The following is a 19,050-nucleotide window of genomic DNA, read 5'->3' as shown; positions in this document are numbered from 1 at the left end:
GTTTTTATATGTGTGGTTACTGGTTAATAATCTTTTATCCAGACATTATTTTATTTATAATAGTTTGGTCAATTTGTCCCGACTCAAAACATGATGCGGCACATGGCAGTGGTTTCAGAGGAGGAGATAATATTAGGTTTTTGAAAGTTGAGAATCAGTGAAATGAGGGATGATTCACATCTCAAGGTGTGAAGGTGTGAGGTGGGAGAAATTTAATTTACAAAAACACCTCTTTCATTAAAACATTTTCCAACAGGTTTTTTGGTGTACACAATGCTAACATGTACCTAACTGAAACAACTCTTTTTTCATTTTAGCAAACCTGTATATATAAATACAAAATTTTATATAATTAATAATTATATTGAAATAACATTTTTTCCATCTTTATTGTACCGGAGTAAAATAAAACATTAGAGTGGTGTTCTATTTTTTAAAATTTTATGTGAACCGTCCGGTTCACTTCCCGGGTTATTGCGGTTCAACTGAATTTAACATGGTTGGATGGAATTTCTCCGGTTCAAAGCAGTCTAACCTCTCATTTGGTTAAGACTACAAACCAAAACTGTTTTTAAATCCGGTCAACAGTCAAACCAATTAGACTGTCCACTCCGATCCGATTATCACGACATCCTTATTACAAGAAAGTGAATGGTATGAGAATGTATCTATCTAAGAAACAACAAAATTTTGATAGTATATATTAAATTTATAATTAAAATTTAGTATTAAGTAATAATACAGAACATACTAATAAAGATGTCTTCAAATATCATACCACGTTTTTATCCAACTTTTTTACAAGCATCAAAGTTGGTCTAGTAACTAACCTGTTAGATTATTGGGATAATGTGAACTCGATTTTTGATAACAATATTTATTGGAAAGGATATTCAACACACTCTAAAAATAGATTAGTTTATTATCTAAAAATGGGAAAAAATATACATAGTAGTACCAAAAAATATTAAAATCCCCATTAGTAATCTAGAAAGATGCTCTGCAAAAGGGAAGGAAGACCGTTTGATTTGGCGCCTTCTTTCTACCACAACAGTAATCCAATGTTCAGAATCACAAGCCGCCAAAAAAAGTCACAACATAATGGACCCCACCCACATCGAATTTCAAAATTTGAATTTTCAACAACACAACTGCGTCATTAAAACGACAGTCAAAACACCAAAACGGTGCGAATATACACACACCACACAATCTCTGTCTCTTCCTCCTTCAGAATCAAAAGTCTTCACTTTCTACAATTCACGTTATACGTCGTCGTTTCAACCTTGTTCACGAGAATCTAGGGTTTCTGTAGAAGAAGAAGAAGATGACTACTATGGAAAGCTTGATTGGGTTGGTGAATCGAATTCAGAGAGCTTGCACTGTGCTTGGTGACTATGGAGGTGATGATAATAACAATTTCTCTTCTCTATGGGAAGCTCTTCCTTCTGTTGCTGTTGTTGGTGGCCAGGTTCGTCTTTTTTTCCATTTTAACCTATCAATTTTGTGGTGGAAGATGAAAAATCGTTTTTTATGGAAATTGTTATTTTTTCTATGCAATTTTGTTTTTTTGGGAAGTTTTTTAATGTTTTTTTTAAATTTCTAAGTGGTTATTTTGGAAAATAGAAAGCACATGTGAAAGATTGCATAGTTGTTTAGTTGAGCTTTTACAAGAAAGCAGAGATTCAGCTTTTCTGAGAAGCGATGTGCTTCTCAAAAAATCACTTTTGTTTAATCTCATTTTTAGCCTAATTTGGACTGAATTTTCGTTTTTTCATATATAATAAAAATTGAGCTTAATTCGAAAAAATCTTCAGTTTTGTACAGCGCCTGAATCAATGTTTAATGTTTTTCTGTTTTTTTGGAGCAGAGTTCGGGAAAATCTTCAGTTTTGGAGAGCATTGTTGGTCGTGATTTTCTGCCTAGAGGATCAGGTTTGTCTTTTTCTTTTTGTTCCTTTCTTCCTTTATATATTTAAATAAAAAATGCGGCTATGTATACAGTGGTGCAAACTGAGAGACTATTTCCACGATTTAAACACGTCGTACGAAACTCACCCTTTTATGTTTTATATGTAAATATTTAATTATATTATTATGATTTTAGCTAAGGTTTGAATGAATTGCAGGAATTGTTACTAGGCGTCCATTGGTGTTGCAGCTTCATAAGATTGAAAGTGGGGCACAAGAGTATGCCGAATTTCTTCATCTACCAAGAAGAAAGTTCACTGATTTTTGTACGTAGTTGTCCTCCTTATAAATATTGAAATCTACATCTATTTGAGTATATGGAATTATCTTAAAATATCTTAATTTATCTGATAGAGAATATGTAGAAGATATTTGATTATCGAGATAATATTATTAGTATACCTTAAATTTATTATGGTATATCTTAGTATTAGTATAAATAGGTGTTAATGTTATGTTTTTGTATCAAAATAAATACAATATCATGACATCACCCTTTATACTACTATCAATACAATTTACTATTTTGAGCCTTCCCTTTTCTCTTTCTATACATCAACCATATAATTTCAACAATATCCCTATTTTGCACTGATTATAGCATGCCTTATATTTTCTGGTTGTTCATATACGAATAAAGAATTGTATGGTTTTTCCCTAAAATCAAACTATAGTCTAATTTCCATACTGTGGTTTCCTCATGTAAACACGTCTCATCATTTTCTAGTTAACATCAAATTGATGCAATGGTATTTTTGAAGATGTGGTTTTGAACTTGTGATGCATAAAAAACTAGATACACACAAAGGCACACACTTCTTTCTGTTTCTTTCGGCAGGGGCAGAGCTAGATTTTTTATGGAGGTTCCTAAGGAAGAACAATACTTTATTTAAGGGAGCCAAGTTATATAGTTTATGTTGTTATCATACCTTGCAACAATTATAAATGACACGAAATAAGACGTTTCATAGCACTGTCCAAATGTGCAAGCAGACTATCAAACACGCCGTCTATATGATAAAATAGTACAGATCTCTGTTATCGAATTCTCACTGCACTGCCAGAAAATATGAGGGAGAAAGAAAAAGTTGAATGAAAACGCATTCAACTTGGGACAAGTTATAAGGAGGGGAGAAAACCTCTATTTATAACATGAGATTTTTTCCATGTTACTCATCTTTCCAATGTGGGACTTGAGACTTGTTTTTTTTTCAAAACTTTCTATGTTGGACTTGAGAATTTTTTAGATTTCACACTCAAAAGTTCCCACTAATGGTTTTCAACAAACCATGTTCCCACAGTTCATACTCATACCTTTTCCCCAGAAAAACATGATATGTAGAATACTCCATTTTTACAATTATAACTTATATGCGAATTTAACATATACACAATTTGGCTGTTATATTTATTATGTATAAGAGTTTTTCTAATGTGTGCACTCATGTTTAGGATTTCAAAGAAAATAAGTGTTTATAGGAAAATAAGTTTTTGATCATGCTGAAGTCCGCACGGATACGTTGAACACCCTCACATATCGGTGTCGGATACGTATCCGATACGGATTCGTGAAGGATACGTATCCTTAGAGTATCCAAAAATTAAAATAAATAAACAAATAAAATAAAGATGGAAATACGTATCTGATACATTTTCAACAAAAATAGGATACGTTTTCAACAAAAACTAGGATAACAGGATACGTTTTCAACAAAAAATAGGATAAGATAAGATACGTTTTCAACAAAAAATAGGATAAGATAAGATACGTTTTATCAATTATTTTACTATGCTTTTTAGTATTGATACTTCGAATTTTGGAGGACAATGATTTATAATTTCCATTATATTTTTTACTTTAGATATTTTGATTTATACTTATAATTTTATCATATTTTATGTATTTTTTTACTATTTTATACATGTCTCATTGAACATATCATATCTTATATTTTAGACAAAATATGTGTCGAGATATCGGATACGTATTGTTTCCGACATCCGTGTCCGTCTTCATAGCTTGGTAGGAGTACATTCATATGTGGGCCATGTGGTTGACTAAGTATACTTAAACTTTTTATGGTTAATTAAAAAATAATTCATATCTAGTTTGATTTTATTTGTTACATTGGAAAAGAAAACATACAAACTAACTAGATAGATCCATTTGTAAATTCTCAGCAGCTCATATAGGAGCTAAGTTCCCAATATTGGAGACCAGTTGATGATCATGTGCCAATTTCTGGCATATAATTTGCCAATGTGTTTGCCTTCCTCTCATTAAACTGGACTTGGACAACCCAACATCACACAAAAAACTCACAAATACTTTTGACTACATTTGAAATATGATGCATGCAAACTGCTAAACCTTCTGTAATAATTTACACCACCTCTAGACAATCACACTCAAGGGTAATGTTACAATAACCCCTATTCCAAGTCATATGAAGACAATGAATTCTGCAAGCCCAACCCCAAAGCTCGATGTAAAAGCCTCTGAAGCACGAATATGTTGAACACCCTCTAGAATATCTAAAAAAATAAAATAAAGATGAAGATACGTATGTGATAAGTTTTCAACAGAAATATTAGCCAAGTCAACTTTGTAATACAGTTTACCAAACCCTAACCAATTTTCATACTCAAAATATTTTTCACCAGTTCCTAGTTGCAAGCTATATCCTTCTTTGAGTTCATTGGTAACTTTCAGAGAAGAACTTTATTGAACAATCACCAAGGTACTTATCATTTGATAGATACCAGAATAATAACACTAAGTAATTGACATAGAAAACAGCAAAGTAGAACAAATGTTCTACTCGAGACTTGAACTAACTAAAATGACAAAATTATAAGGAAATATAGAACCTAATGATAGTGTAAAATTTGTAAGACAGAATAAGCATAATCCTTCTACCCTGTGACAACAGTCACACCCCTTAGTTCCCAATCTAAATACTTGCTGAAAACTAGCTCCCCTTCTCCATATTTATTCCCCTCAAAACTGTAACTGCCACCCATTAACTCCCCTTAATTCCCTACTTTCTTCTTTTCCCAAACTGCATAAACCCATTTTCTATTTCTAACTGCCCAGCCCTTTCCATTTCTTTCACTGAAACACCCTCTTAGTTGGAGGCCTATCAATAAGTAGAACAAATGCTCTACTCAAGACTTGAATTAACGAAAATGGCAGAATTACAAGGAAATATAGAACCTAATAATAGTGTAGAATTTGCAAGACAGAATAAGCAGAATCCTTCTACTCTGTGATAGCAGTCACACCCCTTAGTTCCCAATTTGAATACTTGCTGAAACTAGCCTCCCTTCTTCCTATTTATTCCCCTCAAAACCGTAACTGCCCACCCATTAACTCCCCTTAACGGTTCTTCTTTTCCCTCTTTTCACAAACTGTCTAAACCCCTTTTCTATTCCTAATTGTCCATCCCTTTTCATTTCTTTCTCTGAAACACCCTCTTAATTGGAGTCCTATCATCCTTCAACACCATGCACCACAATTTACTACTATATATGTTTGAACATGAATCTCCAATCCCAAGCCCACCATAATGCTTATGCTTGATGAAAATATCTCACTTCACTAGATTAACACCACACTTACAAATATCGTCACCCAAAACAAAACTTCTCGTCATTCTATCTATATCTAGTTTGATTTAACATGTTGATAGTAACTTCAGCATAAGGTGGATTTTCAGGTTTTATTTGTTTATTGAAAAAACATATATTTTAATTTCTCTGTGGGTTGAGAATAGTAATATAATATGTAAGTATGCTACATGTCAATCAATCTTCCTCATGCTTCATCTTCTGTGTTCCATTGTTTTTACATAGCTACGTTATTTTTCTCCTATTTGGTTCTAATGGTCGTATGTGTAAGAGTGATGAACCCATGTAATTTAGGTGGTAAATTATATTCTTCCTGTTTTGGTCTTGAGAATGTTCAAATTTCATCTATATTTGTTGTAGCATTATTTATTCAAGGAATTTATTTTTGTCATTGTTATCCATGGACTCATCATTGAATAGCAAGTTATCTTGTGATGATTATGAAATGGCTTATGTAGTTTTGTAGAATGATTTTGCATGCAATTGGTTTTTCTTATTTTAACAACCTGGTTTTCTTGTTGCAGCTTTTGTCCGCACGGAAATTCAAGATGAAACTGATAGATTAACGGGGAAGACAAAACAAATTTCTCCTATTCCAATTCATCTTAGCATCTATTCTCCAAATGGTGCACTTTAATGATTATTCTCTCTCTCTGTTTTTTTTTTTGCAATCTTTTAAGGTAGGTGGTTTATTTTGTAAGTTAAAACCAATTTATAACTTATTTGAAATAGTTTCAAACACTTGATAGAGATAAAACTGATTAGTTTAAAACCAGATTTGCAATTGACATTTTGAATTGCTTTTCACAACTAACTAAGCAGAAGCTAGTTTTAAAAATTTAAAGTAATTACCAAAGGCATAAACTTTTAGAACATGCTTCAGCCTACCTATTCATCATTTTCGTAGGTTTGCAAACACCATCAAACAGGTGATACTTATAAAAAGAAATACTCAATGTAAAAGATATGCAATACCACAATTTTCCAAAACCTGATACATGAGCCATTTTCATTCTGGAAACAAAGTAAGGAAATAAGAATACCCTTGCAAAGGTGAGTTTCCCAATGACTGGAATGAGTGGCATAGGTTGCTGGTGTAATACCTTGACCTTTTTGACTTATTCTATATGGAACATAGGTAAAGGTGCTACTCACCTCTACATATCCCATTATTTATGAATTCCAAGTATCACAGTTCCTAAATATCGCAACACAAGTTTGCCCTTGGTGTTTTCCCTTTTACTCTTGTTCTATTTCTTCCCACAAAGGCAGCTGGAAACTGATGTACTAGCTACCTTCCTTCTTTCGTATGGAGCGAATTAGCTCCTCTCCATTATCGCTTAATATCTAGGTAGTTGCAGTTATTTTTTTGACTACTTACTGATGATTATACTAGTGAGTATTTCTATGAACTTGGTATTTCAGGATACATGGAAATCACTAGTCAATCAATATTTTTTAATTTTTTTTGCATGGTTAATAAGTTTTCCATTTTTAAACTTAGTGTATTATATGCCACAGAATAAAAATATTAGTATATTACTATAACTGTAATTTGAAGCTGCATGCCTGTAATAGATTAATTGTCCTTGTGTTTTGCATCTAAATTTCATGACTTTCCCCCTTTTCACAGTTGTCAACCTAACCTTGATTGATTTGCCGGGTTTGACTAAAGTTGCTGTAGGTATGCATTGTATTTAATTCCTTGCAAATTAGTTGTTTGGATAAGTTGATACTTTTTATGTAGTCGTCATTAATAAGCCTGTCTATCATTTTCAGAAGGACAGCCTGAGAATATTGTTCAAGAAATTGAAACCATGGTTCGATCTTATGTTGAGAAGGTGAAAGGAAGTTTATCCCTTATATGCAGTGAATATATATAGCCATACTTTTTATGTGGTTACTATCAGTTTGTCTTATCTTTTTACCCCAATTGAATTACAGAACTTTGGATGTATGACTCATATAAGCATCTTCTGTGGTTAATATGCTTATGGATCTGAAGTTCTAAACAATTTTTTTTTGTAAAGTGATTATCTAAACAAGACCTATTATGTTCCTAAAGACATATCATATATGTAAACATGAGAAAACTAGTGTGACATAGTTGAATGGTTAAGAAACAATATTATTTTTGTTAACTTCCTCATTTGTTTTAGCCCACAAGACTAAGAATGAGCAGGTTATTTGTGATGCTCCTCAAGTCTAATGCTTCTGCTCTATATCTTCTTGACTGCTTTGTGTTAAGATATTAGATAAGATTAGTATGCCTTTTCTTTTAATTTATTCTCACGCTTCTGTTTACATGATTTTACTGGATGGTATGCCATAGTTTGTTCAATTTCTAGAGGCAGAGGGACGCCAAGAAAGCCATAGGCGAAACAATTAGGAAAGATTTAGAGATCAATGTTTTATCAATGCACATGATTTATGGTTGAGCATTATGGCATCTTTCCACCCATGTACCTCACCCCACCTAGTGGCACTAAGGCTTGGTTGTTGTTGTATATGTCATAATTTAATTTTTACATCATTCTCTTTTATATATGTAGTGTTTGATTACCATTACAAACTATATTTCTGAATAACATCCTTTCTCCATGTTTCTGCTGGTCATGGTTGGATAACATTTTATTTCCTTGTTGGACCATTTTTGAATAATAGATTAGTTGGTTCATATTTCTTTAACCAATTTCTCTAAACTCTTTACAGCCTAATTGCATCATACTAGCAATATCTCCAGCCAATCAAGACATAGCAACTTCTGATGCTATTAAAATTTCCAGGGAAGTGGATCCCTCAGGTATTTTTAATTGCTTCTTGGAATGGCCAATTGTTGCTTTTGCTGGTGTGATAGATTTGCACTCAAATCCTTCTCTGTAACCTTGTCTAGGTGAAAGGACATTTGGGGTGTTGACAAAGCTGGATTTGATGGATAAAGGAACTAATGCATTGGAGGTAATCTCTCTCTCCTGTCTAAGTTTTTATACATATCCCTTTAATGTTCCTTAGGTTTGAACTGTGATTGTAAACTTATATAACTGGTTTTTTTTTTATCTTACTCAAACTTTATTCCCCCTCAAGGTCATTGAAGGAAGATCTTATCGTCTGCAACATCCTTGGGTTGGTATTGTAAATCGTTCGCAAGCAGATATCAATAAAAATGTTGACATGATTGTGGCTAGACAAAAGGAGCGTGAGTATTTTGCAACTAGTCCTGATTATGGGCACTTGGCTAATAAAATGGGTTCAGAGTACCTTGCAAAACTTCTCTCACAGGTTCGCTTTTAAAAATGTTTTTCTCTTTTTTTATGAGTTAGGGTATAATTTTAATCTTGTGAGCTTATTTTGTAGCACTTGGAGTCAGTAATTAGGGCACGGATACCTAGTATAACATCTTTAATAAACAAAAGTATTGAGGAACTTGAATCAGAGATGGGTCATCTTGGGAGACCTATTGCCCTTGATGCTGGGGTGAGTGATTTATATTTGTTATGGTTTCTTGAAATAGTAAACTCTTCCTATAATATAATGTTCCAAGTATTTGTTGTTTCAGGCTCAGCTATATACCATCCTTGAACTTTGTCGAGCATTTGAAAGAATATTCAAGGAGCATTTAGATGGAGGGTATATCTTCTATTATATTCGACTTTTAAGTTTTAACTCGGTTTAACATCATTTGACCTAACCGCATAATTGAAAACTGATTAAGGATGTTCAAAGAGAGGTTAACAAGTAACAAGTTTTGGACTTTATTGACCACTAATTAGTTTATTGTTCCTAAGTGGAAATACTTATACTAATTTTTTTTGTCACCCTATTTGTTTTTAGATTTATCTGTCATGAAATAGCTGATATGCTGTTTACATAATATTTTTCATTTTTTTCTTAGGCGGCCAGGGGGAGATAGGATATATAATGTCTTTGACAATCAGCTTCCTGCTGCTTTACGAAAGCTTCCATTTGACCGGCATCTTTCTCTTCAGAATGTAAGGAAAGTGGTCTCAGAGGCTGATGGTTATCAGCCTCACTTAATTGCCCCCGAGCAAGGTTACCGGCGTCTGATTGAGGGGTCTCTAAGTTACTTTAGAGGCCCAGCTGAAGCTTCAGTAGATGCTGTAAGCAGTGTTCATTGTACTCTGGTTTTTACTTTTCATCTCAGCAGTAAAAGAATTAACCTAGCTGTTCTTGATTTTTATTTTATATAGGTTCACTTTGTGTTAAAAGAACTTGTGAGGAAATCCATAGCTGAAACTCAGGTGAGATTCTGGAAGTATATTTTATAGTTACTTCGTTTGTGAAATGCTAGAAAAATCAATGAAGATGTTACTATGCGACTGAGCAGGAACTGAAGCGCTTCCCAACATTTCAAGCTGAACTAGCCGCAGCTTCAAACGAGGCTTTGGAAAGGTTTCGTGAAGAGGGTAAGAAGACAACTCTTCGTCTTGTAGATATGGAATCTTCTTATCTCACTGTGGAGTTCTTCCGGAGACTTCCTCAAGAATTAGAGAAAACTGCAACTCCCGCTCCCTCAGATGTTGATCGATATGCAGAGGGTCATTTCAGGAGAATTGGATCAAATGTATTGTCCTATATAGGATTGGTGTCTGACACTCTTCGAAACACCATTCCGAAGGCTGTGGTTTATTGTCAGGTCAGACAAGCAAAACAATATTTGCTAAGCCATTTCTACACACAAATAGGGAAGAAAGAGGTATACACCATATACTCTCTCTTACTCTCGTTTATAAAAAATAACTCTTTTGTTCCTTCGTTCTCTGTGTATCTATTTTCTATGAGAAAATGTATTATTGGAGAATTGGTATGAAACCTAACCTCACAAGCAAAATAGTCTTTGCCAATTTCTACACAAATTGTGAAGGAAGAGATACATATTGTCTTACCCTGTTTAGTTTCAAAAGAAAAAGAAGCTCTTGCTCTCACTTTCTGTGTTGATCTATTTCACACAGATATGAATATTATTGGAAAGTTACTATGACAGCTTATCTCTTCTGGCTAGATAGGTTTTAATTGTTGTTGACATGATCCATTACAGAGTATACCTTTTTCAACATGGGATTGTTGCAAAGTAACTTTAGTTAAGCTAACATAGTATGACATTGTAAAAGCTCCATTTAGTTTTGAGTTGCCTTAGTTAGATTTGATGTGTTATTGTTGAAATTATATGGTTTTAGAGAAAGTAGTAAATGGTAAGCTCAAAATAATAAATTGTATTAATACTATTATGAATGATATGATTTCATATTAGTCATAACACTAACCTCACTTATATTACCATTAGACTCCTAATTACTTAAGCAAACAAATCATAAAAGATAAGATAAGTTAATCTCAATCCTGAGTGATCTTCTAAGATATTTTAAACTAATCTAAGGTATAGTCAAGATAATGTGAGATATTATCTTGATATCCGAATATCCTCTAGATATTCCTATAAGATAATTTAAGATATTGTAAAATACTTTTAATATATTGTAACAATATTATCTCCCTATCTTATCATTTTGGGTTTTGATAAAGAAAAACTCTTGCATGTGGTAATTTGTTGACTCAGTTTTGTTGGACTTTGAGAATCATTTTGAAGGAGAAACTAATGAAGATGATATTTGAGTTGCCTTTCTTATATAATGGTAGTACAACATAATATTTCTCATGTAGGATTGTGTTTACAAGGGTACTTTCTATTTAACCTTTTTTGGTTATGGCATTAATGAGCACTAACATAAGCCCATGCTTATTATGAAATATGGAAGTTTGCCCAAGGGGTTACTTTTTTGTTTTGGTTCCAAAAAAGGAGTAGGAGGGTTACTTTGCTTATATAATCATTTGATGTGGATCCTAACAATATATAATATAACCAATAGCTTTGATTCTTCAAAATTCCCTGCTTGTTTGTTTACCTAATTTCATAATCACAAATATGTTGGATCACCTGCAAAATGCTTAGTTGTAGAAAGAACAAGGATTAGTGCCATCATTGTGTTATAAGATATGGTAAAGATATATGCCAGAACCTAATTTGTCATATTTTGTGTATCTGCATGCCATGATAAACTGATCCTCCTGCAGTTTCATTATATCATTGTTGATAAGGTTTAATCACCTTCTGTTATTGCTCGTCTAGGGTAAGCAATTATCGCAAATGTTAGACGAAGATCCTGCATTGATGGAGAGGAGACAACAGTGTGCAAAAAGGCTTGAACTATATAAAGCAGCAAGGGATGAAATTGATTCTGTTTCTTGGGTACGATGATGCGCTTCGCTTGGCTGCTATCTGAATCTCTTCCTCGGACTTGTTCTTCACTGTAACCGGTACTAGCTATTTGATTATGGGTTGGCTGCACCCAATGTAATTTACATATTTATGATTGCATTTGTTTTGAGGCATTCTATATCTTTCTTCATTGTAGATGTGATGTACATACATGATTCATGCAGAGTATGATATTGTCTATGCTATGTAAAATTTACTCGTAGTGTTGGTTCTGTATTCTCTTATTTTTTGGTGTTATATTTTTAATGCATCTATTTTGTGTTCCATTCTTTTGATCCGAAATTATGAATTATGTAATGCCCGCAATTTTTTATTCTTTTAATATATGAATGAAAAATCTTAATTTACTTTTATAGATTTATCTAAAAATAAATATGATTTTTTTAGATTAATTGTAAATCTTTTAATGTTTATTTCATATGTTTATGATTTTTGTTCTCTTCGAAAAACAAGTTATTTTATTAGTTATCTCACATCAAAGTGGATATATATAATCTGATAATGATTTTCTAGATAATTTATGTTAAAAGTATTATTTTATTATTATATTGAATTATTTATATTTTAGAAGTGCCAACATGAGAAATTCATAAAATATATTGGGAGTATTTATCTTTTTGATAGTAAATTTACTAAGTAATATCTCCTATATTAATTATTATAATGTTATCTTTCTTGTAACTTTTGATTAAATTGGTTATGTTTCTCATAATATTTATCATAACATATTTAAGATTATCTCATTATCTTTATTTTTTGTATCCTGTAATCATTTTATCCCTGACTATATACCATTACTTTATCATATATATACATATATAAAATATGTACTAATGTTACTATATCTAGATGGATATATTATCTATACTATATATAAAGGCAAAACATGGTGTAACCACCACCATGACATAATTTATATATTCTTATTTTGCCCTTCAAATTTTTAATTTAAAAAAACCATATAATCCTATATAATCACCTCAAATATATTAACTATAAGTTGCATATCTATACTACTTAATAAAGGAAAAACCTAACCTAACTTTCATGAAGTTATTTTGGGTTTTCCTATTTCATATTTTATAACTTCTAATTTTATTGTATAAGTTATACTTTCATCTTTATATATACTTATACTACTAAACATTTATTTCATATTTTATAATTGTCTAATAATATTTTATAACTTCTAATTTCATCTTTATATATACTTATACCAATAAATATTTATTTCATATTTTATAACTTCTAATTTTATTTTGTAACTTCTAATTTTATTTTGTAACTTCTAATTTTATTTTATAACTTCTAATTTTATCTTTACTAGCGTGTTAACAGACACTACATATTAAGTTTGTAATGTGTATTCTACATATTAAGTTGTATTATATATTGTAATTTGCATTTGAATATATATTCGTTTGAGGTAATTGTTAAATCTTAAATAAAATTAAGTGAAGATATCAAGACTCTATTCTTGATGAACACAATTGTATATGCATCATTTCTTTAAGATTGAACAATTACTTCAAACGAATATATATTCAACTGTAAATTACAACATATAATACAACTTAATATGTAAAGCGGGTTGACAGGCACAATAATACCTGTCAACACGCTAGTATAAATAATGTTACAACGTGATTGTTAGAGTATCATTATAATATTTATATAGATTAATTTTCAAGGCATGTTCCATGTATTATTTCCTTAATTTACGTTTTGCTATTATTATATAGTTATATAGTTATATAATCTATGAATAATCTTTCTATCATATAATCTTTTGTTTCTATGTTTTATTTATGTTTGAAACCTAGTTTACTATATCTTACCCACAAAATTATCTTTGCAGTTTTTCTCTTCTACACACAACCCTAACCTCCATCTCCCTTTTCTAATCCTAATCTTTGTGGATTCTAATCCTAGCCTCAAAGCACTCACAAGTCTTTGATACCCATCAATATAGTCTTCACTGTTAATTTATTTCTAATACTTATAGCCATAAGATAAGAGTGTAGAGTATTAAACATACCCAGCTGTCATCAAATACATGACTCAATCAACCATTTATGAAGGCCATTATCATTTCTTTCCAATAATAGCTTTATTGCCATTGCAGCAAACCCATTCAATCAAGGCCATTTCCTATAGCTGATGTAGAGGGTTCACACTCAAGTTCATACGACAATAAAGCTATTATTGGAAAGAAATGATCATGGCCTTCATAAGTGGTTGATTGAGTCATGTATTTGAGGACAAATGGGTATGTTTAATATAGAGCATACTCATCCTTGTTTGCTTATGGTGATAATGGTTGAAAGAAGGTATGGGAGCCCTTGTCATCATAAGTGTTTTATATTTTATCTGGTTTGCATTTTACTTAACCTCTAATTATTTTGCCTTTCTTCTTGGAATTCCTTAGTTGTATGATCTTTATTTTAAGAAAGTTTCATTTTCTCCTCACAAAAGCCACACTTATTTGGACCTATTAGTTGTTAATTTGATGATTATTTTACCAATGCATGCCACATGTTTATTATACTTTAAATAATACTTTTTCCATCTTCATATTCAGATCTGAATTTGATTTTTATGTAGGGGTTCCAAAACTTATCTTGTGTAAATCTTGAGGATTATTTCTCTAATAGGTATATTGGTGAATTTTATTTTTGCAATTCTCTACACAACTGTAGTTATGTGCATATACTTGCATTATGTTAAAAAGAATCCATATTTATTGATATATTAATTCATATTAATGGGTAGCTTTGTAAAAAGAAAACAAATTTTGATGGTAGCCAAGTTTCCATATCACGAGGATAAGAAATCCTAAAATCCACCACCAAATCACTTATGTTATTTTATAATAGTTCTTTAGTAACAATGTAAAATAAAATATTTTGGTGCAGAAATCCACCACCAAGTGCTTTGTTATGTTGCTTTATAGTGTCAACCCAATTATATTTGAGCGTGAAGTTGGTTTTTAAAGTTTATGAGAAGTTAAATTTTTGTAGAAGTATAAATCTTAGAGTTACAAACCCCTACACTGTTATAATGAATCTAAAAGTATAAGTGTTGATTGTTTATAAAATAATATCGGATGTAAACATATACACATATATACACTGTACACATTTTTAAAATAAATTACTACGTTTGGTTTTATTTTATTTCTACATGCGAATTATGTATGTTATTTTTGTAAATTATTGACCATTGCTAGATTAGTTGTTAGTTTTAGCTAGAGTAGAATTTGATTTGTTTATTGAATGTTATTAGCATATGTATGAGAAGAGATTTTAAAGCTGAAGGTGACAACAAAAGATCTAGTTTGTTTATTGGACAAGGAGCTTACATAAACCCGAGGGAGAAGAACATTGTGGTCTTAGAGTATTTCATTAAAGTTTTTCCTCTCCGATTCCCTCAAAAGTCGGAGAGTCTTATAGATTAGGAACTCCCATAGAAACTTGTTTCTATGTAAGAGTCCTTAATCTTTTTCACGACGATATATAGAGTCTTAGACATTGGATTGTGCTGAAAATATATGTGTATGAATTCATTTTTGTGTATAACATAATACGAGGTACTCGCTTATGTTATTACATCGTCATGAAAGATTGTTAAACAATTATGTTTATATGTATATGAGTATTGTGATAAATTGATAATTGTTTTATGTGTTAAATGTTTGTGACAATGTTGTAATTTAGAAATATCTCAATTGCAATGGTTATGTTATTGATTGTTGTATAGTTGTATTGAAATTGAATACATATATACACACAGAAGTGATTGTTGTATTGATATGAGAAAATATAATTAAGTTGATTGTTGTATTGATTTCAAAATATATATCTTGATTATTGTATTTAGTGAGAAATATACACGTTAGTCGTTATATTGATTTGGAAAATACATAAGTTTGAAATTGGGGCTTTGCCCAATTGTATTTGATCAGTAAATTAGTATTTTGAGCTCGTTTGTTGGACTTGGCATAATAGCAATGCATTGAGGCTGAGATGACTAACTTAGGTGATATTTGTGGAAATAAAACTTATGCAAACCTTGATTAAAAGATTTAACGAGCTAACTTCGGTTAGTGACATGCATTACATTTTTGTAGTTGGAGTTGGAGAAAATGGAAAGATACGATGATAGAAATATCATTGGGATTTGGATAGCGGCGGCAATGAAGGTGATTCGTCAAGAAGCCTTGAGGGATTGCTTAGGTGGGACAGTCCAGTGAGGGCCCAATCTTATAAACCGTATGACCAGGATAGTCCTACGTGTAGGCAAATTAAACAATCTCTGACACCCCTTGCCCATTTCATGATCGGTAGAGAGAAATCCTGAAACGGATTGGGCTTACCACGTAAGCACCTCAAATAGAGGTACTGGACAACAAAGATAACCGTTACTTGCCGTTGTTAAGGATATTTGTACTCCCGTTTGTTTTCCCACTATGATCTTGGTCTTTGGGTATTATAATTTTGGTGGTGATTGGTTGGTGAATTGCATATTGCATTGCATGAAAGATATATTAATTGTGGATGTGAATATCCTCTTGTATAAGACCCTAACTTCATGCATCATTTGCATATGTTTGACATTGTTTGATTATAGTGTTGTTATAGAGTGTCTCACTAATTTCATACTGCGGTCGCCGTAGTTGGTTCTTACTCCCTTTTCTTTGTCTTTTCTTTTGTCTATACTATGTGTACATACATGTCTGTTACAGTTGTTCTATGGATATCCATTGATGGAAATATAGACAAGAAGAATTTAGCTGATTTATAGTTAAGTATCTTGTTTATATTGAGATTCTTGGCTCTGATTTATGAATACCCTTGGTCTTTTGAACTAATTTTTATATAAGTTATATTTTATAAAAAATACTTAAGAGTGGTTCTTTTTACATACTGATGTCTTTTATAATCATTATGTTAAGATTAATGATTTTGTAAAGATACATACTTAAATAAATAGATAATTATTTAAATCATGGTTTTGATGTTCAATGTGATACCTAGTTTAAATCAATGGATCATATTTTTATAATGAAGTTCTAATTTCTAAGTTGCAAAAATAAGGTGTTAAAAATTATACCATATTAGAAGACTGGTCTTAGAAAAGTGCTAAGGTTGAAAGAAATAATGGAAAACCAAGGATGTTTACAGAAATTTGGAAGGCTTATACAAAGAGAACCATCAAATTGTTTCTTTATGTACTACAACTTATTTACTAAATTTGTGTTGTTTGGCTTAGTTTTCTTTGGTTTATTTCTTACATGCAGCTTTATTGGTAGATAATAATCTTGGTTAATTTTATTTATTATCTTTTGTGTTTTGCTGATGTTTTATTATCAATTAAGCTGTGCAAGTTTCCTTTCACTTAATCAACAAAATACATTTGTTATCTTAAAAAATGTGTAAATCTATGTGTCACTTATAATTTGTTGCATTTGCCTATTATTACTTCTCTAGTCTCATGTATAGGTTGGACCATAGAAGTTTTATTTGGTCTTTTTCATACTATTTTACTGTATTTATTTTTCTCCCTTTTCATTTACCCTATGTATTGTATAACCAATTCATGTCACCATGTTATCATAAAAATATCTCATAAAATTAATATAAAAAAGTGAAGTACATATAATGTAATTATGATGACAACTCTATAGGAGCATATTTATTGTCCTAAAAAGTGTCACTTCTTGTGACTGATTGAAAATATATATTTATGTTAAAATTATAATAAATAATTGTTTTTCTGATCAATTATAAAAAATTGTACCATTTTTGGAACAAAGAATGTGATATTGGAACTCATACATAATATATAGTTTGATAGGGAAACACAAAGACAACAAGCTCTAATATGTTTCATACATAACACTTTAATATGTTTCATACATAACACTTCACTTTTTATCTCTGGTAAATTAAAAAAAAAAGCTACTATATTATATCCTTTTATTATATCTTGTCTACCAAGATACCTTAATGTTTAGAATTACAAAGCAAAATCGCAATACTGCAAATTTACATGAACTTATAGCTAACTAATAGACATTGGCGATGGCCAAACTAAAATACAAATGTAAGCATTCAATTTTGACCAAATTGTTTAATTTTTTTGTATTTTTCCAAGTAAAAAATATTTAGGATTTTTACACAGGATGAATATATTTTTTAAAATAAAATAAAGGCCTATTTGACCCATGTAAATTAGGGTTTGGAACCTAATGTGTATGGTGTACCTATTTAAAGATAAGGATTTCTATTCCTAGAGAGCCATGCCTTTGAAATAGCTCATAGTGCACAAAGGATGAGACCCAAAAAAATACTGCAAAGGTACAACTTGTGTGACGTTGGATTCCTCTAGATTCAAACTACGACAGTATTTTTTTTAATCAAATATTTGATTTTGATTTACTCCTCTCATAATAAATTTCTTAGAAGTTAATTAGAATCATTGTTTTCTTGCTCTTTACTGGTAAAAATATTTGTTACATATAAGCATCATTAGAAAGTAAAAATATATATGACATTGTCTCCATTTAGTGGAATATGTTTTGTTGGCATTGCTAGGCATTGGCTTATTTAAATTATTAGTTTTTAACAACAAAAAAGTATATAGAATTTCCACGAGTTAGTATTTTTTGCTGCATAGTTAAGAACGTACATATTACATGTGGATTGTCTCTCTAAGTATAAGAAAAAACTTAAAATTTTCTTATTTTGAAATTTATATATCTTTCAAAATTCAATGTCTCATGTTGTTCAACTTGACAAAGTTTAAATATATACAATATCATAGTGCGTAAGAACTTAATTTTATGATTTGAAAAACCAAAAATTGTAAATGAGTTTAAAAATTGATAAGTTAATAGGTTGAATGTTTGACCTCATTAACATTACACATATCAATAGAATCAAATTTTTTGTGTTCTTTTCATCACCTACTATTATTAAGTTTTAAAATATTTGCATCAACAACTTAAAAACCGATTGAATTTGATTATAAATATTTTTACATGGAATTAAACTCAAAACATACTCATTTATTTGATCAATAATTTCAATGGTGGATTCAAGTATTGTCAATGTTTACAAAAAAATTTCATTTTTTAGTGATCTTCTAGATTTG

General features: G+C 31.0%; 1 protein-coding gene across 1 annotated transcript; it reads left to right on the top strand.

Annotated features, from left to right (window-relative positions):
* On the top strand, positions 1,167 to 12,111 carry LOC109325772 (dynamin-related protein 1E-like). The gene is made up of 15 exons (XM_019558324.1): positions 1,167 to 1,471; positions 1,871 to 1,934; positions 2,129 to 2,236; positions 6,125 to 6,226; positions 7,234 to 7,284; positions 7,380 to 7,441; positions 8,313 to 8,403; positions 8,494 to 8,558; positions 8,685 to 8,879; positions 8,955 to 9,074; positions 9,157 to 9,227; positions 9,493 to 9,718; positions 9,809 to 9,859; positions 9,946 to 10,314; positions 11,746 to 12,111. Exons 1-15 carry the CDS (start codon positions 1,328 to 1,330, stop codon positions 11,872 to 11,874), a joined length of 1,848 nt encoding a protein of 615 aa, XP_019413869.1. The 5' UTR covers positions 1,167 to 1,327; the 3' UTR covers positions 11,875 to 12,111.

This window comes from Lupinus angustifolius, chromosome LG13, assembly GCF_001865875.1.
Source record: "Lupinus angustifolius cultivar Tanjil chromosome LG13, LupAngTanjil_v1.0, whole genome shotgun sequence".
In the NCBI taxonomy this organism is placed as follows: domain Eukaryota; kingdom Viridiplantae; phylum Streptophyta; class Magnoliopsida; order Fabales; family Fabaceae; genus Lupinus; species Lupinus angustifolius.
The sequence above is the reverse complement of the archived record's forward strand: the minus strand, read 5'-3'. Positions and strand labels throughout refer to the sequence as shown.

Bases quoted from the DNA above. Each gene is read 5' to 3' on its own strand.
- LOC109325772 (XM_019558324.1), top strand. From the start codon at position 1,328: ATGACTACTATGGAAAGCTTGATTGGGTTGGTGAATCGAATTCAGAGA. The intron at 1,935-2,128 runs GTTTGTCTTTTT...AATGAATTGCAG, and splicing joins TTTTCTGCCTAGAGGATCAG to GAATTGTTACTAGGCGTCCA. The intron at 2,237-6,124 runs GTACGTAGTTGT...TTCTTGTTGCAG, and splicing joins AAGAAAGTTCACTGATTTTT to CTTTTGTCCGCACGGAAATT.